At 40.1% G+C, this 23654-nt stretch overlaps 1 protein-coding gene across 1 annotated transcript in view; it reads right to left on the reverse strand.

Moving 5' to 3' along the window:
- Nucleotides 1–427: 427 nt before the first annotated feature.
- FBXO16 (F-box protein 16) overlaps nucleotides 428–23654 on the reverse strand; it is a 52493-nt gene continuing 29266 nt past the window's right edge. Inside the window, exons 5-7 of the mRNA XM_036751317.1 lie at nucleotides 19398–19618; nucleotides 13272–13374; nucleotides 428–756 (exon numbers count right to left, since the gene is read on the reverse strand). Of these exons, the coding sequence (XP_036607212.1) occupies nucleotides 580–756; nucleotides 13272–13374; nucleotides 19398–19618 (501 nt within the window). The 3' untranslated portion in view covers nucleotides 428–579. The remainder of the gene's footprint in view (nucleotides 757–13271; nucleotides 13375–19397; nucleotides 19619–23654) is intronic.

A 23654-nucleotide genomic window follows, 5' to 3' on the forward strand; every position in this document is an offset into this window, starting at 1 on the left:
AAATAGAATTAATAATACCTGCAATACTTACCTCAAATGAGATGCTGATTTTTTTTAATGCATGCTATAAATGTCCATTATTATTATCTTTCCTCACAGTTGTAGGATAAATCCCTGGCAAAACTGTGCTGAGGCATCATCTCATTTTGCTTAGTCTGATGATGACTGTTGATAACCTTAATTAGTTGTCTTAGCACACAAAAGTGTGAATAACCACATTTCTCTCAGTGTTTGTGAATGTCTTATAAACATACAAATTGAATATACCACAGAGAATGTTTAGGCATTGTGAGATGAAAGGGACCTTAGAGCCATATTATCCAACAGATAGGAAAAAAAAAATGAGAACTAGAGATAAGTGACTTGATCAAGGTCACACAGCTTATAAATGGCAAAGCCAGGGAACTGGACTTGGGTTTTCTGACTCCAAATCAGAGTTCAGAACACTTCGAAGGATTATTTTGGGGAAACATGACACTTCAGCCACATAGGTCTCCATCACCGCAGGTGGGTAAAAGCCAGGTGTTCATTAAATGTAGTCAGATCTTCTTGTGGTGCCAGTAAAAGCACTCTAATGCTTCAATTCAGTTTCAGCTCTGGAGCTTGAATGGGTGAGTATAGAATTCTATGATGCTCCTGAAAGTGAGGTGTGACCATTTGAGCTCTGGCTTTTGTACATCTTAGTGATTCGTGAGAAGCCCAGTTGAGGTGAGTTGGCACTTTCAGAGGAGAGCTGCAGTCTGCCTCTAATGATACCTGCTAGGGGGAAGGAGAAAGAAATCAGAAATGAAGTTCATATTTTAAGTTTTGAAAGAATGAAAACATCCAAAGAAATATTTGTTTTGATGATTTGAAAGAGTAAAAAAAAAAATACAGAGCTGGAAAAACTCTTCAGTCTTTTCCTCCTTACATTTATTTCTCTTTTATCTTGAGACAATATTGGTAGAATTGTTTACAATTCACAGAATGTGTCCACCTACATTTGCCTTTAATTTTCCCAGTAGCTCTAGGAGGCCCAGGATGGTCTCAAGATCATGCCATACAAGGATCAGTTCCCTTTCTTCCTGCTCCCTCCCTACACCCAGGCTTCTTAGACCCCATGGGACAGCTGAGTATGAACAGCTGATAGCAATAGTGGAGTGGGAAAGAAGGGGTGAATCCTTTCCCTTTCCTTCCTTCCCCTTCTTCCTAGGCCAAGGTCACTCAGTCCCCATCTAGCCACTGGGTGACAACAGCTGCCAGCTGAGGTACCCTTTTCCCTTACTCATCCCTATGGGCACTGGGTGAGTCTCCTTCCCCCTGACTTTCCTGCCATTGTCCCCCTTCCCTTCCTTTTATGATAGGATACTAACCTTTTCTATTCCATCCATAGTCATTTGAGAGGGAATCTGGAATCCCCTTTCCACTCAGACCCTTAGGCCCCCTCCGTTTCCCAGGAGTGGAGGATGAGCCAAGCCCCTCAAAGCCTCCTTACCCTACAGAACTGATATAGTTGCTGACACCCCTCAGGTGAACAAAGAATCATCAACTACAATCTTTGCACTGATAGAGGACCACCAGGCTTTAACACCTGCCCTTCCACTGTATATCCCAAGGTCCTCTGGTAAGACCATCTACCCCAGGAGAGGGGCCTGGAGGCCATACATGGCCTTCTAGATCCTCAAGTGCAGCCCTTTGTCACAGAACAAATCCCTTTAATAAAAGGATTTGTTTTGTAAAACTTGGACTCAGTCAAAAGGCTACACCCAAGGACCTAGAAGGCCATAGTTTCCCCACCCCTGATTTACCCCATTGCTATGCCCTTCATACTCCCTGGGCACTGCCATCTGACCTGCTGACACACCAAAAACATCCCTTGTCCTTGCCATCCACTCCATCCTTAGGATTTCTGGGCTTTTCCATCTGCCCTGAAACTGAACTCTCATATATAAATTCTCTCCTCCAATTAGAGTGTGAGATCCTTGAAAGAAGGAAATGGCAAACCAGTCCAGTATCTTTGCCAAGAAAACTCCAAATGGGGTCATGAAGGAGTTGGACATGACTGAAAAACGACTGAATGACTTGAGAGCAGGAATTGTCTTACTTTTTCTATTTGTATCCCCAGTGCTTAGCACACAGTAAGCACGTAATAAATACTTTTTCCTTCACTCATATTCATTCATTTATTAATTCATGTTTAGACAGAACATGATAGCTAACTTTAAAGTGTTTGAAAGGTTGTCTTGTAGAGGAGAGATCAGACTTGTTAGGCGTGGCCCTAAAGGTAGAAACAGGGCAATGAATAGAAGTAGCAGAGAAGCTGATTTCTGCTTGAGGTGAGGAAAAACTACCTAACAATTAGGGTCGTAGAATTCACTAGGGTGTGGCAACCAGAGCTTTGCCCTAGGACACCAAAATTTACTGGGCCTTCTGAGGATTCCTCATATTCTACATCTTCTGTTTCTGTCTTTTTATCAGCAGCCCTTTGTGCCTGGAATGTACTCCCCCTTTCCCCTTTTGGGGAATCTCTTACTTCCTTTTAAAAGAGTAAAAAAATACAGAGCTGAAAAAACTCTTCAGAGTCTTTTCCTCCTTACATTTATTTCTCTTTTATCTTGAGACAATAATAATACTGGTATAGCATTTTACAGTTCACAGAGTGTTTCCACCTACATTTGCCTTTAGTCTTCCCAGTAGCTCTAGGAGGCCCAGGATGGCCTCAAGATCACACCATACAAGGATCAGTTCCCTCTCTCCCTGCTCCCTCCCTACACCCAGGCTGCTCAGACCTCATGGGGCAGCTGGGTATGAACAGCTGATGGCAACAGTGAAGTGGGGAAGACAGGGTGAATCCTTTCCCTTTCCTTCCCTCCCCTTCTCAAAATCTCTTACTTCCTTCAAGACTCAGCTGATTCTACCTTCTACGTGAAGCCCTTCCTGAACCCTCCTATCCCTAATATCATCCCTCCCTAGACTTTGTATTTATTCTGAAGATATGTATATACATACATATCGTGTGCCACAACAGAAGGGAAGAATTGTTTTATTTTTGTCTTTGTAGCTCCCGAGCCCATTGCAGGTGCTTGGCATGTAGGGGATGCCTAACAAATACTTGTTTGTTTGACTCGACAGTGCTCATACTTATTTAGCAGAGGAGAAACAACTGGGTTTAATGTCTACTGTAGCAGGAAGAGTTAAAACAGGAACTACCATTCCTTCCCCTTCCAGGTCTGCCTTTGTCCCATCACCCTCAACCAGGGAAAAATGTGCTCCAGCAGCAGTTTCTATCCAGAGGCTCTGATGTCTCTTCCCACCCTCCATGAAATTTGTCTTAAAAAGCTGATTGGAGGCCATGTTTCCTGCTGCCTTCCCAGGGCATATTTTGTGAAGTTTGCCAAGGGTGCCTATTTGTACCTAGTACCTAGTACTAGCAACTAGTAACTAGTACCTAGTACTAGTTGTTGCTCTGATTAAGTCTATCCAAAGAGTAGGATGGTCTGCCCCGGGAGGGAGTGTATAATCCTTCATCCAACAAAGGATGGATGACTAGTTTTTAAGGATGTTGTAGGATTTTTTTTTCCAGCTATGGGTTTATAGGATCATAGATTCAGAGCTGAACGGAACCTCAAAGGTGATACAGTACAGCCCCTTCATTTTACAGAGAAGAAAACACCCCCTGAGAATTTAAGTGACTTGTCCAAGGTCACAAAGGTATTAAGGAAGGATTTGAATCCATGTCCTCTGAGGTCAAAGCCAGTGGCTTTGAATTGTACCACACCTTTTCTACCATTGTACCACACTAATTCTGCCGCTCTGATGGCCCCTGAATTCTCACCTTTTTTAGATTCTATGAGGCAAATGGGGGGCTAATAATGCCAGCCCCATTTTCTAGATATGGAAACTCAAGCTAAAACACGTTAAATAACTTGACCAAGGTCACCCAGCTAGTAAGTAATGAAACCAGAGTAAGAACTCTCATCTTCCGACCCTTATTCCAGTACACTTTCTAATATACTGTACTTCACAGTAAAATGACAACCTATTTCATTCTTAAAGATCTACAGGGAAGGAGGATATACCAATTTCATTAATCTACACATTCTATGTTTTCCCTATAATATCAAGAAGTCAAGTATCATAGTTGATGTTTGATTTAAAACTCATAATGAGGAAGAATTCCTCCTTCATACAGTCATCCCTCCTTATATATAAGGTGGTCCTGACCAAAGTGATTCTGTAATAACATTGTTAAAATATTATAACCAAACCCCATTGTAAAGTCACAAGTTCCTGCTGTAATGGTTCAGTTGATCATTCACCTATAACCACCATTGCTAGGGAACTAACTAATTGTCCCCATCACCTCATCTCACCCAACACTGCCTTCTTTGCCGATTAGTGGCATTAGATGGGCTATGCTGGTATTTGGCCATAAAAAGGAATAAGAGAAAAGAATGAAGAGAAGAAGAGGGGAAGAGCAGAGCAGGAGCGAGGGGAGATGGACTGAGTGCCATGAATATTTACAAGTTCACCCCTCAAGTGCCCCTGCCTTGGAATGACTGATCTAAGAAGAAACCCCCGACACCAAGCCTCCCCAAAGATGCGAGCACATTCATGAGGACTCATGCAACATCAAGTCACACCAGTTCAAATGGAGTTTATTTCTTGACACATCCACAGATACAAGATCTCACTGATATTAGTAACTCCTCCCACTGCTTCAGATGGTAATCCATCCATGCCGTCTCATCTTGGGCAATTCTTGTCTATATCCTTACAAAAATTTTCCATAGAAGATTTGTTCAATGTACCGGAGGCCTTCCTCTGGTACAAGTGCAATAATACTTGGGCTATCCATCTGTTATTCTTCATTCTTGATGCATAACAACAACATAGTCCCAGAAGTTTATGTAGCACTTAAGGTTTGCAAAGCGTCTCATGTACATTATTCCATTTTATGTTCATAGCCACCTTGTGAAATAGGTACCTCAGGTATTATTATTCCCACATGACCGGTGAGGCTTAATGAGTTTTGGATTGTCCGTGGCCACATAGTTATATATGTTAGAGGTGGGATTCACTTCCTTTTCTGGTTGTCTGAGTCTCACCGTTGTCTTTATGTCGCTTCTTGAATCCTCCCCACACCTCTTTGGGTCACCTGAAATACTGGTCCTTTTTAGATCATCATGCCCTGGGATTTGCAGCTATAGAGAATTACCAGGAGAATATGTTAAAGATGGCCTTTGGTGGCAGAGAGCATCTTGGGATGGTTGCGAGCATTGCACAGTTTCCCAAATATGCTCCAGCCTCCTTTTCTTCAAGTCCCTTCCAGGCTCAGCTCATGGTCTATCTGTAATGCCTGTCCAAGATACGAGCATGTCAAAGTCTGGACCATGCGCGATCTTTGTCTGTGTGATTTTTTCCATGCAGATTACGAGGCCAGCCTTTATGGTATCTCTTAGCAAAAGGTCCAGAGATGACTGTGGGTTCCTTAAGACTAGCAAGGTAATATAAGCTCTGGCAGATTTTACTAAGTTGGAAAGGAGCAGGACTTAATGAATGTTTGTTGATGTTAATGAGGAGGAGGAGGAGGATGTTGCTATCTAAATGCTAGCAAAACTCAGTTTGTTCTGAGAAAGGGAGAGTCCTCAGGTAGAGCCAGAGCCAGCTACAGTAATTGGCTGGAAAAAATATGACTAAACACACTCCCCACATTTTTAGTGTTTTGTTTTTCACATCAGACTGAGGCAAGAGGGACAGATGGAAAGATTCCTCTGTGTTCCTGGTGGTTCTTGGAAGAAATTCATTTTTTCTCTTTTCTGCAAGAATGAAGATAAAATAATACTTGTTGAATGAATAAAAAACCTAGCTGACTCTAAGACAAGAATAGGCTAGCAACTACCTAAACACCTCAGTCATAGCAATTGAATGGCTATCACTCTTAATTTTCTGAGCAGTACAGGCTGACAGCCATGCAGCCAACCGGAGGAAAATGATATTCCTAATCCAATGGGTGCAAGGGTTCATGATATGAAAATAATATTACCTACTTCTCATGATTGGACTCTTTATAAAAAAACAAATTTATAGAAAGTTCTAGTAATTAATGCTCAAAGATAGGCTGCAATGGGGTTTATAACCTCTAATTATTCTTAATAATATATTCACGTCCCACATGAAAGTCATACTCTGATGCCTCATTATGGCCCCAAATTGATTTCTGTTAGGGAAGGCTAGTCCAGCAAGTTACACACTCTGACAGATCCTAATTACCAAGCTAAAGAAACTTTAAATATGGGTTTAGTGGTAAGCTGTGCGTCTGTTACCCAAGAACTGTCTTACAGAGGCTCATCACCAGAAGGCTGGTCATCAGGTGATGAATTTTGGGAGGATGCCATTGCAATTCATGATGACCGTCTGAGAAGTGGAGGTGTTGCTAGCCTGCTCTGGTGGAGGGAGTGCCCTTGCTAATAAAATCATCAATCTTTTAAAACAATACGGTTATTTAGCCTTTTAAGGATAGAGGATATGGACTAGAACTGTGATTTCATTGATATAGTGAATTCCCATGTGAGACAACTCCCTTTACTAATGAAAGTCAGCATCCTCTCCATGATTCATGTCTTAGAAAGTTGCTTAGAGCACTCAGACACCAACTAACTTGCCCAAGGCCACGCAACCAATATGTCAGAGGGGAAAATGAAACCCAGGTCATCAAGACAAGTTCTTTATTCAACATACCATGCTGCATCTCCATCTTTTAAAGAAAAATTTTATAAGTAGGTCGCTGTGGACTATCCAGGGGTGGGGAACCTGCAGCCTTGAGGCCACAAGTGACCTTCTGGGTCCTTGGGTGTGGCCTTTTGACTGAGTCCAAGTTTTATAGAACAAGTCTTTTTATGAAGGGGGTCTGTTCTGAGAAGTTCGGATTTAGTAAAATACACTAGCACTTGAGGACCTAGAGGACCATATGTGGCCTCCAGGCCACAGGTTCCCCATCCCTGGTCACTAACTCTGGTCATTCTGTTACTCATCTTCTCAACGTTTAATTTCAATGACGATGCTTGACTACTAAAGAAAGGTTCACTGTGATGTAGGTATTCAGGAGCCACTCTTCCATAATATGGAACTCAGTGAAAAAACAAAAAGAAATGATGAGCAGGTGGACTTCAGCAAAACCTGGAAAGACTTATATGAACTGATGCTGAGTGAAGTGAGCAGAACCAGGAGAACATTGTACACAGTAACAGTCACATTATGCGATGACCAACTTTGATAGACTTATCTCTGCCTAGCAATGCAAGGATCTAAAGACTCATGGTGGAAAATGCTGTCCACATCCAGAAAAAAAAAAACCAAAACAAAACTATGGAGTCTGAATGGAGATCGAAGCGTGTTATTTGCTCTCTTTCCCTCTTTTTCTTGTGTTTCTTCTTTCTCATCATTTCTCCCATTGGTTCTGAATCTTTACAACATGACTAATGTGAAAGTAGGTTTAATATGAATGCATATGTTGAGCCTTTTTCAATTTACATGCCATCTTGGGGTGGGGGGGAGGGGAAAGATGGGGAAAAATTTGGAACTCATAATCTTATGGAAGTGATTGTTGAAAACTAAAAATAAATAAATTTATTTAAAAAAAACATGGAACTCAGTGCAATCTATATGAGGGCTAAGGGAGAAATTTGTTTGTAGCTGGGGATTCAATTATGGATAAGGGACCTGTTTTTTACAGGTCAGATCTAGCTCACGTCCAACAGCATCGGTGACCAAAACACAATAAAACAATAAAATGATATCACACATGTTTAATGATATAACACTAACAACAATAAACATTAACTGCTGACATAAAAAAAAAAAACTGCTGACAAGAACAGTACAAGGTTCAAAATGTGAGCCCTTTGGCCTGGGATCTTTTAATAAAAAACACAACACCAGAGAGATGTAGTATAAAAAAGAAAAAGCAGAAATCATCATGTCAGCCCATTGAGGCAGACATTTTTTGAATAGTTCAACAAAAATAACTCTTGTCCCTAAACGAAAGCTCAAAAGTCTGAGATCGTTCCCAAAACTGGCAGGCAAAAATCCCATTAATAACTTGTATTTTCATAGCAGGTATACAGTGCATCAAGTACTTTCCTTACAAGTTTGTGAGAAAGTTAGGACAAATCTTTTCATCTCCATTTTAAAGATGAGGAAACTGAGAACCAGAGAAGTTCCACCCTTCTACCTCACTGCTTTTTCAATGCCAAGTGATTTTCTTGTGATTTTATAGAGACACTTCAGTTCAGGCTCAGATTTGTCTAGATTGATTGATTCTGCAAATATTTACTGAATGCCAACTATATAAAAAAGGGGCTGTGTGAAATACAAAGAAGATCTGGCCCCCACTCTTCTTCCAATTATTCCTTTCAAAGGCATGTGAAACATTTCCACTATGATGATGAGAAGAAATGCATATATCCAAAGGCACAGTTTACATCCAATATTTAGTGTTTAGCCCTTAAATGAAAAGACACAGTCACTCAGTAACTGTCAAAATATTAGTCTAAACAGAAACAGGACTATCTGCTTGAGCTTGAAATGTCAGGGTGATTTATTTCGTGGGGCAAGATCAAACAAAAAGGGGCATGATATAGCAGGTACAAGCTCTCCTGGAGAGAAAGGAGAAGCAAGAATTTAAGTAGTGGGGCTCCGGGGGATATCATTGTGCCTCTGGGGTTCTTAGCCTTTCGCTCTTCTAGTATGGAAAATTAAATGATATGAACAATAACAAATGCTGAACTGCATTCTGTAAGCGGTAATATTCACATGGCATTGAGTGCGGGACAAAGTTCACCTACTACAACCCTTTTTTTTGTCTGGAGGTTTATCTATGATAAAACAGATAACCCTATAATTAGTCATTGAATAACAAGGATGTAGAAGCTGAGGGCTATGCATATGAAGCAGCGAGACAGACTAGGCAGTTGGTGTTATGGAGCAGTATCAGTACAAGCATTTTTTAAGTAGAAATTACATAGGAGAAAAGGTAAAGGAAAAGGAAAGGGTGAAAGAGGAGGGGAAAGGAGAAGAAAAGGGGGAAGACAAAGAAAAGAGGAACAGAGACAAAGAGTAAATAGGAGACAAATGAAAAGGCAAAGAGTAAAGAAGGAGGAGGAGATATTCAATCAATCAATAAACATTTATTAAGCACTTACTATATATATATTACCCTCAAGGAGCTTACATTTTAATTGGGGAATGGTTAAAAAAAATCATGGTACATGAATGTAATGTAATAATATTATACCATAAGAAACAAGGAATATGGAGAATTCAGAGAAGCATGGGATGATTTCTATGAACTGATACCAAATGAAATAAACAGAACAAGGAATACACTATACCCAATGACTATGACAGTGTAAATGGGTAGAACAAGAAACCCCACACTGAACAATTGCTGAGTAACTCTTATGACCAAGCTTGTCCCCAAAGATAAGATGAAAAAATGCACCTCTCTCTCTTCTTTGAAGTTGGTGGTAGGGGGGGACTGCAGGTCTGAAACACTAAATATACTGTCAGACTTGGTTAATTTTGTTGAATTTCTTTTCACTCTTTTTCTTTCTTTTAATTTTTTTTTTACTACAAAGGATGGTTCATTGGGTATAGTTAAGAGTGTAGAGATATTTAGAAGTCATGATGATGTAAAAACAAAATGTCAATGAAAAACTATCCCACAACTGCCTCATTTTGTGGATGTTCTTTAAAGAATAGGACTTTATTTGAAAACAGAACTTAGAAAAAAAAAGAGATAAGTGACGGTGCTGAAGAGAATCCAGGGAAATTTCAATGTACAAGCATGTCCATGCTTCCCTAGCTTGTTAAGTGGTCTTTTTAACTGTAGATGAAACATTACAACAGGCAGTAACCAAACAACTTTATCATGAATGAATGAAGAAACATTTACTAGGCCTTTGCTTGGTGCCAGGCAAGTACAGGTTAAGTACAGGAGATAAAACAGCAGCAAGCCTGCATTGTATTGCAATTGTAATTGTAATAGGAAACAACAAAATATGTGAGGAGTGGTGGCCAAGGGATGAGTGTTTTGGATAGGGAAGTCAGAAGGAATGGTGAGTGGAGTCATTAAACAATTGATTTATGATGGTGTCTGATTATAATTCTTTTCTGTCTGAACCTGTGAATTGATTGTTGTAGGGAATTCTTGGTGAGTAATGCAGATTAGTAACTCCTCTATGATCTGTAGACTTACTGAGCTGCCAGAGGCCTCAAGAGGCTGAAGGGACTGACCCAAGGTCACAAGGCCAGCATGTGTCAGAGGTGGCTAGCTTTCAGTCAACTGTACTTTGGTGCTGCATCTCTCAACTTGATTGCAAAATAACATTGTTGGGACAGTGTTATGTGAGCCATATGAAATTTCTAAAGATCTCACCTTAGGTTCATTCATTCAATAAACATTTATTAATGTTTATTATGACACTACTATGTGTCAGGCATTATGGTAAGTGCTGGGGATACAAAAAGATGCAAAAGACAGTGCCTGCCCTCAAGGAGCTTACAGTCTAATGGAGGAGACAACATGCAAACAATATTTACAAAGCAAGCTACAGCCAGGATAAATAGGAAATAATTAAAAGAAGGAAAGCAGTGCAGTTAAGAGGGGTTCAGTATAAGGAAGCTGTGTTTTGTTGTTCTGCACTGTATTTGAGTACAATAGCACAAAGTTTCATTCTCTCAGGCAGCAAATTCTGTCAAAAAACAAAGACAAAGCAAAACTGACAGTTGTGAATACTGGCAGGGTTGATCACTTCAGGCCAATGGCAGGCAAACTGATCTCAAAGCTTTCAATGAATTCCAACAGGGCCAAACTCATTACTTTCTAAGTGTAGTACAAATCCCTTAGATTCTATGGGAATGTAAAGTTTGCTTGGAAAATAAATTTTTAAAGTTCTATAGTTATTTTGAAGGATTATAACAATTCTTTTCAAAGCTAAAAGGGCCTTTGGAACTTATCTAGTCCAACCTTCTCATTTTACAGACTCAGGAAACTAAGGGCCAAAGTTTAAATAATTTGCCCAGGGTCACACAGCTAATAAATGTACGAGGCAGGTCTGCCTGACTCCAAGTCCAGTGTACTATACTACTCTGCTTCATTATTATTGCTTTTTTACAGATGTGGAAACTGTGAAGATCAAATGAAATAATATTTGTAAAGCACTTAGCACATAGTAGGCACTTAATAAATGCTACACAGTAGGTACTTAATAAATGCTTGTTCCTTTCCCTTGTTGCCTTCATCTTTTGGCCTCAGTTTCCTTATCTATAAAATGAGGAGGGTTGGACTAGAATCAGAAGCATCAAACTTACCAGGGAGGTACGTAGCCTGCAAAATTCCCAAGTGGGCCCAAACGAGATTAAAATGTAATGGGGAAATGTTTAATGGAAGAAAAATTTATATATATACACACGCAAACACACACACACACACACACACACACAACCACTCCAGTGGTTTATAAGTTAACAAGCAGCTGGCAAGGATGCAGTTTCTATTTGAGTTTGACATCACTGGCAAATAATCTCCAAAATCCCTTCCAGCACAAATCTATGATCCTATGAATATGAAACATTCAGAGAACCTCTTATACAAACTGAAAGGAACCCACAAGGTCCCTAGATCGCTTTGGGAACCTCTTTATTTACTTTCCATGTCAGTAATTATTGAATTTGTTAGAAATGTAATTATCTGGTTTTTTTTCTTAGTGAAAGAAATGTTCTTGATTTAGTTGTTTCTACATTTTTTGTGTGTATGCATACATATGTATACACGCATATATGCATATATATCTATATTCAGGATATCAATCAATCAGGGGCAGATAATGTAGTGAGAATGGGAAGCAACAGAACATATCTGAATTATAAGATGGTACCCTGAGAGTTCTCCAGTGTTTTGGGGAGGTCCTTGATGGAGGATTTATGGAAAAATCTGGACAAAAATCAGATAGTCTGAGGTATAAATTTTCACAATGGTGAAATTATAGATCTGTCAAAGTAGGTGAAAGGCGTCCTCAAGGTAATAAATGCCCACCATGCTCTTCTCTTACTTAGGGGCAACATGTTGTAGTGGAGAGAGCATTGAACTGAAAACCTGGGGTGGAATCCTAATTCTACCACTTATGAGCTATACAGCTTTGGGCAAAGTACTTAAGTTTTCTAAGTCAATCATTGTCTTCTAGTAAAATGAGTGTAATCACACCTGTCTTATCTACCTGACCAGGTTGTAGAGATCAAAGGCACAGTGGAGAACACTGGGCCTGGAGTCAAGATGAGCCTCAGATATTTACTTCTGTGTGACCTTGGGCAAGTCACGTAAGCATGGATGTTTCAGTTTCCTCATCTGTAAAATGAGCTGGAGAAGGAAATGGCAAACCACTCCAGCATCTTTGCCAAGAAACCTCCCCACCCCCCACAAAAAAAGGGGTCCCTGGGAGTCGGACACAAATGAAAGCAACCAAACAACAACGTGTGTAGAGTGTTTTGTGATTATAAAGCATAACACAGAAGGGTTTTTTGTTTTGTTTTGTTTTACCATTATTACCACGGGCAAAATGGGCATATGGTTTAGACATAAAGGACGATAGCATAAGCAAATTAGGAGAGCTTGGAATAGTTTATCTGTTGGATCTAAGGAGAAGGGAAGAATCTATTCCTCTGATCAAGTCACTTAACCTGAGTCTCCATTTCCTTATGTATAAAAAGTAAAAACATCAAGGAACTCTCTCATTGGTCATGCAGCTAGCTGAGCGTTAAGAGACAGGATCAGGAAACAAGCTATTCTGACTCAACGCCCAGCACTTTCTCCCATTTTCTGTACTGATTTTTATTTTGTCTGCTATAGAGAGTTTGGATTTGAGAAAGGACGAACTAGAAAGAGGGAGGGCAGTGATGAGGTTGCTGAAATTATTAAGGATACTAATCCCTGTCCTGCCCACCTCACAGGGCTGTGGTGAAGGTCAGGTGTAAGTACAGATGCCATACAAATACATGTCAAATATGTCAACAGTCATAGTAATTATAAACTCTAATAATAGTGAATAGCAAAGAAATGGGAATAATGATAATAGCCTTTATATAGAGCTTTAAGGCTCGCAAAGTGCTATATCCCTATCGTAGATGAGAAAATAGTTTGGCATTAGAAAAATTGAACAGTTCTATTTCTCAAAGAGATGACAGAGGTACTGCAGGACTTGTGAGACAAAACATTGATATTCGAAAATACTTGCCAGTGATTGTGCTTTTCTCAGCCTGGATCTGTCTTGAAATTTATTTTTCTTGTTATGTGATTGTCGGCTGAAATCTGAGGCCTGTTCGTTTCCTTTCTTCTTTCTATAAATTGAGAAAAGAAGCGCTAGCAAAAAATTAAAAATGAAGAGGTGAGTGTCATTTTTTCATAAATAATATGGGGACATTCATCACTGGATTCAACAAATTCGATACTATTCAATTTAACATGCTTTAAGCACCTACTATGTGCAAAGTCTAAGCTAGGGAATGAGGATAAATACAACAAACTCAAGGAGCTTCTATTCTACTCGGGGTAGATATGAAATGTGATGTCTGGGAGAGAGCACTAACTATTGAGAGATCAGGAAAGGCTTCCTGGAGGAGGAGGTACCTAGAGCTGAGGCTTGAAGGAAGCTAGGAATCCTAAGAGATCAAGGGGAGGTAGGAGTGCATCAGGCATAGGAAAAAGCCTGTGCAAAAGCCCTGGAGACTAGAGACGGGCGTGCTGCATTTGGGGAGCAGCTAGGAGGGCAGTTTGGCTGAAACCAAGCATGCCAGACTGTTGAAGGCTTCAAATGACCCAAAGAAGAGTTGGTATTTCATCTTAAAGGCAATAGGGAACCACTGACTATTTTAAAGCATAGGAGTGACATGCATCAGCTCTATGGAAAATTACTTTGGCAGCTGCCTGGAAGATGGATTGGAGAAGGAAGAGATTAGAAGCTGGGAAACCAATTAGCAGACTACTGCAATAATCCAAAGGCAGCTAGGTGGCGCCATAGTGCATAGAGTGCTGGATCTGAAGTCAGGAATACTTACTTTTATGAGTTCAAATCTGGCCTCAGACACTTACTAACTGTGTGACCTCATCTGCAAAATGAGCTGGAGAAGGAAATGGCAAACTACTCCAGTATCTTTGCCAAGAAAACCCCAAATGGTGTCATGAAGAGGCAGACACAACTGAAGTGACAACAAAGCAATGATCCAAGCAAGACGTGATAAGGACCTAAACTAGTGTAGAGGTTATATGAGAAAAGAGAAGGAAATGGACGCGAGAGATGTGGAGATCACATCAGCAAGACTTGTCAAATGGCTGAGCATGACACAGATGGCCCACACCTGGAATCTCTGCTGAGAGCGGGGAGAGGAGAAGACGCTGAGGCTGGTGGATCACTTGAGATCCTCACTAAATCTGGCACCTATGGGATCAGCCCCGAAGAGCAGGCTGCCTAAGGAGGGGCAAATCTGTCCAGGTCAGAAATGGAGCAAAGCTTCAACTCAGATCAGCAGTGGGGTTAGGTCCCTGAGTGGCTGCTGTACTTCCAGCCTGGGTGAAACAGGGAAACCCAGTCTCAAAAAAAAAAAAAAAAAGAAAAGAAAAGAAAAGAAAGAGGAAGAAAAGAGGCTTGGCAAATGATTGTATATGAGATATGAGGGAAAGCAAAATATCAAGGACTCAAGGATGATTCTGAAGTTGTAAATCTATTTGATTAAAATCTTTATATCTTAATGAATGGTCACCTAAAGCATCAGAGATCAATTGACAACTGCTAAGACCAAAAGCGTTCCATAATGGACACAGAATAGGTTCCTGGGAAGGGCAGAAATCCAAACTGAAAAGAAAGGGAAGATGAAGATAACAAAGGCAAATTTCACGATTTTGCTTGGGCCCTGCCTTTAGGTGATAGTGGCAGTCTTGTTGGAGGAGATATCTCAGAGTCTCAGCATTAGAAGGGACCTCAGAATCCATCCAGTCCAACACTATATCTGAAAAATAGTCTCCTCTGCAACATTGCCATGGAGTGGTCATCCAGCTTTTGCTTGAAGACCTCAAGAGAAGGAGAGCCCACAAAGTTCCCAAGGCAGCCCATTCAGCTCTATTGGACTGATCTGAAGATTAGAAAGTTTTTCCTTAAATCAAATACAAATTTGTCTCCCTGTAACTTCCATTAATTGCTCCATGTTCTGCCTTCTGGGTTCGAGAAAGACAATTCTATTCCTCTTTTTATATGAGTCTCAAATAATGCTATCAGTCCTCCCATTAAGTCTTTTCTTCTCTAGATTCCACAGTCCCTTTGATAGATCTGCATATTCAAAATGTTCCAGTCCTCTTACTATCCTCATAACCCTCCTCTGGACACATTACAGCTAGTGTACGTCCTTGCTAAAATGTGGCACCCAAAACTGAATACATCAACTATATTTTGACTAGTTGAGAATATAGCAGTACAATCATCTTTTCATTCTGGACACTACACCCAAGATTGCCTTAGACTTTTTGGCTATCATATAATACAGCTGACTTATACTGAGCTATCAGTCCACTAAAATCTGGGATCTTTTTTCAATGAACTGCCACCCAGCTACACTTTCTCCATATTGTATTTATGAAGTTGATTTTTTTGAAATTATGTACGATTATATTTATCACTATTAAATATAATCTTATTCGACTCAGTCCAGCATTCTAATTTGCTGGGATCTTCTGTTTTGTGTCATCTACAATTGACAAACATGTTGTTTATGGCTTCATCTAAATCACTGAAAAAATGTTGAATAGTTCATAGCTAAAGATAGATGCCTTGAGTACTCAACCAAAGACCTCCCTGCAAGTCGGCATCAAACCATTAACAACTACTCTTTGGTTCTAGCCATTCAACCAGTTCTGAATTTAGCCAACTATAGTATCATTTATTCCAGACTCTTTCTTCAGCTTTTCTGTCTTGCCACCATGCTTCAGCTGCCTTCTTACCCTGGAACATCCCTCCACCCCTGTGGCCCCTTTCACTCATTAATGAATTCCTTCTCGAAGTTCCATTTTGTGGAAGGGCCCAGGGTGACACTATTTCATCTCCTCTCTTGACTCTGCTGACTGTCAGGACTTTGCAACCATGCCCCTACACAGGTACCTCACCCCACACCCTCCCTTTCCGACTCCCTTTTATTTGTCTTCTGCCATTAGAATATAAACTCCTTAGCACTGCAGTGCCCTGGAGTCAGGAGGACCTGAGTTCAAATATGACCTTAGACACTTGACACACTTACTAGCTGTGTGACCTTGGGCAAGTCACTTAACTCCAATTGCCCTGCCTTCCCCTCTCCAAAAAAAATTTAAAAAAAATTTTTTAAAGAATGTAAGCTCTTTGAAGGAAGGGACTATTTTTTCTTTTTGCTTGCATTTGTATCTCTAACACTTATCTCAGGGCTTAGCATATAGGAAATGTTTAATAAATGCTTGTTGACTTTGACCTTTGTAAACATTTTTGCTAAAATCTAAAAAAATCTACACATTTATCACATTCCCTTAATCTACAAGTTGAATTATCCCATCAAAAATGGAGAAAAAAAAGAAAGAAAATGAAGTAAGTTTGCCATCTCCTATTCTTGGTGGAAACCATTCTGGCTTGTCTTGTAGTGATCATTGCTCCTCTCTTTAAATGCTCACAAACTATATTCTTAATAAATCTATTCTGGAATTTTCCCAAAAATCAAAATTAAGTTTACTCATCCATAGTCTCTTTTTTTAAAGTTGGGACAAACGTTTCCCTTTTTTCGTTCCTCTTCCTTTCTCTACAAGCTTTTAAAAATCATTGACAGTAAGTATGTTCAGCAATCCCATCTGCAAGTTATTTCAGTATCCATAGAATAAGGAGTCTGAAGGCTTCACTTTGACCCAAGACCTAGAAATATTATTGCCCTCATTGTGCTTCCCCTTTTCTGACCTGCCAGTCTGCCTCCTCTATTAATTATGATTTACTGAGTTTTTATTTAAATCAAATACAAATTTGCCTTTCTAAAATTTCCATTAATTCCTCCAAGTTCTCCCTTCTGGGTTTGAGCAAGACAAGTCTATTCCTCCTTCTATGTGAGAGACCTTCAAGTGATGCTAGCATTCCTCCCACTAAGGCTTTTCTTCTCTTCACTAATCTGGGCCTCAAACCCCCAGTCAAAAGGTAGGCTGTTGTAGTGGACAGAAAGACAAAGACAAAAGACAAGCTGTTGCAGTGGACAGAAGGAATCCTACGAGAGGAGCCAGAACACCTGGATTCTAGTCCTAGCTCTGATGCTCATCAGCTTTGTGACTTTGGCTAAGTTGCTTCACCTCATCTGAAAAATGGGGATGGTGGTACTCACTTCAAAGGGATGAGGGTAAAATGAATAACAGATGAGGAAATGCTTTGAAAACTCTAAATATACTAATGTCGAGATTGTTGTTGACTACTTTACTGGGTAGTTAGGGATCCCAAAGAGGGATCTTGTGCCATGGCAGATTCCTGCCTATATTATTAGAGATGGAATAGCCAGAGGCTCCCCTGCATCCCCAGGACTACTCTGGAATGGGCTTTAATCTTGGATCCAGAATAAGTATCATGATCCTCAAATCTAACTTCCTTAGAACCACAGGATCATAGAAGAGATCCTAGAGGCTGTCTGGGCCAGCCTGCTCATTTTACAGATAAGGAAACTGAAGCCCAGAGAGGTTAAATGGCCTCTACAATTAATAAGCATCAGAGACAGGAATCAGGCCCAGGTCTTCTGAATTCAGTCAGTGTTCTAGTCCCTGTACTATGCTGCCCCCACCTTGGATCCCTTCATTAACTACTGCATTTCTATCTATAATTAATCATTTGTTTTATTATTAATGGATTATTAACAAACATTTGTTAAGGTCCCATCAGAGATGTCGTAGAGAAGATTCCTCCATGATGGGGATAGCGGGACTAGACGACCCCTAAAGGTCCCTTCCAACGCTGGACCCTGAAGCTAAGGATGGAAGGAGCACTGCGTATGCCTTTACATGCTGTAGGCTGAAAGATTGGTTGGTTTGGATGAACTACTATTTTTCTTTGTTGTAAAGCAAGGCTGAACTCAGAGGTGGGAAGGAAGAGTGGTTTATTCAAAAGTGACAGTAATTTAAAAACAAAAAAAGATTATGTAAATAAAATAAATATAAAATAGAAATACACAGTATGTATTTATATAAATTATATAAATTATGTATGATGTAAATATAAAAATAAATTAATTGAGCTAAAACTAAAGAGATTAAGTCAATAAAATACAAGCAAATTAAAGGAAGAGTGGAATGGCCAGAAAATATGTTGACCTCGAGAGTTAGTCAAGTGCCAGGCACTATGCTAAGTGCTTTACAAATACTGTATCATTTGAGAAGTGTAAGTAGAAGAAAAATGAGATTTTTGGGCATTCACCACAAAGACTGGATTGAAGGTCTTCTACAATCTGGCTTTGACAGTCTTATTTCACAGTAGCCTCTATATATACTCTATGTTCCAAGCTGACTAGGTCACAAGCTGTTTCCTAATCTTACTCTGCTTCTCTATATTACCATTACTCCTGTTTCAAATGCACTCCCGCCCCAGAGAGGTTGCATTTTTTTCGGTTCCTTTAAGGCACAGCTTTTCCAGAAAGCTTTCCTTGATCCACACCCCACCTTGTTTTCCCCATCCCTTTCTTCATTCTAGGTGATCAACAAAACAATAAGTAAGCCTCTCGGTAGCATTTTGCTGATTTCCAAGGTGTAAATGCTCACATGAAAAATTTAACAATTGGGTTCTCAGGAGTTGTAGGAGTTGGCTCAGCACACACCTGTGTCTCCCCTTCCTCAGACTTTCTGATAGTAGTTTGCCTTGATCTTTTCTTTGGTCTTACCGAATTCTACAATCGTATTGTTCTTTCAATTGTGTCTGATTCTTCATGACCCCATTTAGGATACTGGCAAAGATAATGGAGTGGTTTGCCATTTCTTTCTCTAGCCCATTTTACAGATGAGGAAACTGAGGCAAACAGGGTTAAGTGACTTGCCCAGGGTCACACAACTAGTAAGTGTCTGAGGCTAATTTGAACTCAGGTCTTCCTGACTCCGAGGCCAGGCCCTCTATCTGCTATACCACTTCGTTGCACCTACAATCATACTTTGATGCATATAGGCACATGCCTTTATTCCCCACTCCCACCTTCCGCCAGCAAACCGTTACCTCTCTCAGAGCAGGGACTACATAATTTTTCATCTCCCCCAGTACCACACACATCCCCATACAATATCTACTAGTTTCAACTTATTGTTTCCAAGAGCATATGAGATAAGAAGGATACTAGTTTCTTACACCTGCCAGGCTTGTTCAATGGGGTCACAGTTGTCTAGGTAATTGAACCGAATGATGTCAGTGGGATGTTTATCAGAAGAACGCCATGGTGGGAGGTCCTTAGTCTTCTTCCTAAACGAGCAGGAGGAATGAAGGGCGGATGAAGGGGATTGCTTCCCCTCTCTAGGGTCACCTGATGCTGTCTGAATGTCAGTAGCCATAAAACCATTTTTTGGTGGAGTCTAGGAGAAGAAATGATGTGATACCTGATTACTGAGCCATCGTCCAAAATATTAATATTATATCAATATACATTCTGTCACTGCTACAGCTTATTAATTTATTCAAGAAAACTCACCCATTCCCAACACTGAGGAACTCCTGTATAACACATATAGAATTAATTTATATTAATTAATTTAAATTAATTAGGTTAATTTAAATTAAACTTAGTTTTTATAACATATATAGAATACTCAGGGGCTAAATTAAGCACTTTGAGGATAAAATACCCAGACTTCAATAGTTTTTTCCCCCTATTTTCTGGTCTTTTAGAGAGAGAAGGACCTATTTGCGGTTCTGATATTAAGTATAGTTGTTCAAATGTCCCTCCACAGCTGTGTGACTAGAAGTGAGTCACTTAACCTGTCTGAGCCTTGAGGGATGGGGACTAGGGGGAGGAAAGAGAAGTGAATAAACATTTTTAGAGTGTCTACTGCGTGCCACACACTGCGCCAAGTGCTTTACAAATATCTCATTTGATCCTTACAACAACACTTCGAGGTAAGTAGGTATTACTATGATCCTCATTTTGTTGTCATTATCGTTCGGTTGTTTCCATCGTGTCCGACTCTCTGTAACCCCATTTGGGGTTTTCTTGGCAAAGATCCTCGAGTGGTTCGCCATTTCCTTCTCCAGCTCATTTTACAGATGAGAAAACTGAGGCAAACAGGGTTAAGTGACCTGCCCAGGGTCACACAGCTACTAAGTGTCTGAGGCTAATTTGCACTCAGGTCTTCCAGACTCCAGACCCAGTACTCCCTCTGTTGTACCATCTAGCCGCCTTAGTTTCCTCATCTGTAAAAAGAGAGATAATAATACCCCTTAGTACCTATCTCATGGGGCTGTTGTGAGATTCCAATGAGATACAGGTAAAATGATTGCAATTTTAAAAGTATCATAAAAATATCCATAATAATACAATACTTGTTAGAACACCCTTGGGAAGAGCACCCACCCAACATCGGTTGCATCTAGGCATTTCACTGATCTCACCAGGTAACCATTGTTACCAACTGTCAGAAGCAACAGAATCTCAAACCACTTTTGTTCTTTAGTCGACCCCCAGAAACATTCTCTGCAATTTGATGGAGATGTTTCTGTAGGGGATTTCTGATATTCTTGGGTATATAATAGAAAGACTTTCTCTCTTCCTCTTTGTGGTAAAAATGAAAGACCTGGTGGTAAAGTAAAATGTTCAAGACTCCTACAGTGGCCTCTGATGGGAGTCTCTATTAGTCTAAATTAAACTGCTCCCAATCCTGTCCCAACCTGCTGCTGACCTCAGCTTGGAGGAATCTGGCAAAGTCATTCTCATTTGCATTTTATCAGGCAGTGTGGTCTGCAGTTAAAGGCATTAGATTTGCAGCCAGTAGACCTGGCTTTGAATCTGGGCACGGCTACTTATTTAGAGGCAGTTTGAGCTAAGAACAGATCACATTTATATAGCATTTAAAAATTTTACAAAATACTTTCCTCACAAGATAACCCCAGTTCATCTTTAATGCTCTAAGAATCTATTAAGCGTTTGTTATTGTAATAAAAATATAGGTGTGTCCTGCTTTGAGAAGATCCCGATGCAATCAGAATGTACAAAACAGACAGCTGGGGTGGGGAGAAGGCACTTTCTCATAATTAGCTCCAAGGTTTCTCCAACCAATCAGCAAGCTCCCTTTGGGCTTCGAAAATGTTATCTGATTTTTAAAACTTTGATTTGCATATCGCAATGGGGACACAGCTACTTTGTGAAAAGCTTTTTGTGCTTGTGTATCTAAATGGGATCACGACTGAAATGACTCAACAACAACAAAACAGATAATATCCTCAGGGAAGATGCTTAGAGTTTTCCTACTGGTTATCCACAAAACACCAGGAGGGTACTGAGGGGTTAGGCCAAAGTTACTCCTGGACCATTTATCCCCTGAAAGAGAAGTACAGAAGTAGCTACTTGGTGCAGCGGAAAGAGCACTTGCCTGGAGTCAGGAAGACCTGAGTTCAAATCCATCCTCAGCACTCATTAGCTGTGTGATTCTAGGCAAGTCATTTAACCTGTGTGCTTGTTTCTTTAACTGTAAGACGGGAATAATAACGGCACCTACCTTCCAGGGTTATTGTGAGGATTAAATGAGACACTATCTGTAAATCGCTTAGCACAGTGCCTGGCATATAGTAGGCACTATATAAGTGCTTATTCCCCTTCCCTAAAAACAGAATATACATATATATATATATATATATATATATATATATATATATATATATATATATATATATATATATATATATAAAACACACTGTTGAGATTCTACAGTAATATAGACATAAATGCAGTAATTATCATATAGCAAATGGTGAGGGTGGTTCAGAACTGGATTTTATCTATGAGGAATCTCCCTCTACTATTGCAGCTCTGCAACTGCCTGGCAATTTATGTCTTTGAGAATTCAATTCAGTTGTTTTTCAGTTGTGTCTGACTCTCCGCAACCCCTTTGGGGTTTTCTTGGTAGAGATACTGGAGTGGTTCGCCATTTCCTTTTCTAGCTTGTCTGACAGAGGAGGAAGCTGAGGCAAACAGGGTTAACTGACTTGCCCAGGGTCACGAAGCTAGCGTCTGAGGCCAGACTCGAACTCAGGGAAGCGAGTCTTCCTGACTCCAGGCCCAGCACTCTATCTACTGCGCCATCTATTGTTGCTTCTTATTGTTGTTGTTGGTGCTGGTGGTGGTGGTCCTTGCCGCCTAGCTGCCCTGGAAGAGGATGGGATATGCTAAACACAATGGAGAATGGCTCTGGGTGATTAGGGACCAACAGAGACTTGCCCACAGTCACAAAGCTAGTATATGCCACAAGTAGGATTTGACCCCTGGGCCTTCCTGAGACCTCTTTATTTATCTACTTTGCCAAGCTATGGCTCAACAGAGCAATACAGTATTATAAATATGATAAACTTCATTGACTCAGACTCAACGGGGGAACTAGCTGTGTGACCTTGGGGAAAGTCACTTGACGGCTGTCTGCCTCAGCTTCCTCAACTGCAAAATGGGGATTAAAATAGCACCTATCTCCCAGGGTTGTTGTAAGGATCAAATTAGATAAATTTGTGAAGCATTTAGCATAGTACCTGGCACATAGTAGGTGCTTTAAAAAAAATGTTGTTTCCTTCCTGCATTAGTGGAAGTTGGAGTATAGAAGAGTTCTTAGAGAAATGATGCTATAGGACTTTCAAGAACACAGAGTAATGCCAGCTATTCACAATATAATTCTTCCTGCTGGTTTTAATAAAATGATTAAACATTTGTGATTAGAAGTATGTGTTTACATAAAAAATACTGATGTGAATACAGCAGCAGAACCTAGCACAGTTAATGTGAATTGAATTGATGAATATGCTAAATAAAGTCTTCTCTCTCTACTTTACAAATGCGTTCAGCAAACCTTTTCTTCACAAATAGTACAATCTTAAAAGATCAAGCCTATGTAGGTAGAATTATCAAAAGCTCTGAATTTTGTTGTTGAGTCATTTCAGTCATATCTGACTCTTCTCTGACCCCATTTGGGGTTTTCTTAAAGATACTAGAGCAGTTTGCCATTTCCTTCTCCAGCTCATTTTACAGAAGGGGAACTGAAACAAACAGGGTTATGTGACTTGCCCAGGGTCATTCAGCTAGTAAGTTGTCTGAAGCCAGATATGAACTCATGAAGATGAGTCTTCCTGATCCCAGGCCCAGCACTTTATTCACTGCGCCATCATAAGTGCAGCTGACTTCAGATTATTTCTCTTTTATTAGCAGAGGCAGCACTGGGTACTAGTTAAGAGTACTGGGTTAAAATCAAGAAAGACAAGGGTTTAAATTTTGCCTCTGATACTTAGTTGTAGAACCCTGAACAATTCACTTAGTTAGTCATGGTTTAGTCAGAGATGGGGAACCTGGGGCCTTGAGATCACAAATGGCCTTCTAGGTCCTTAAGTGCAGCCCTTCAACTGAATCCAAACTTTACA

The sequence above is a fragment of the Trichosurus vulpecula genome, chromosome 3 (genome assembly GCF_011100635.1).
Source record: "Trichosurus vulpecula isolate mTriVul1 chromosome 3, mTriVul1.pri, whole genome shotgun sequence".
In the NCBI taxonomy this organism is placed as follows: Eukaryota; Metazoa; Chordata; class Mammalia; order Diprotodontia; family Phalangeridae; genus Trichosurus; species Trichosurus vulpecula.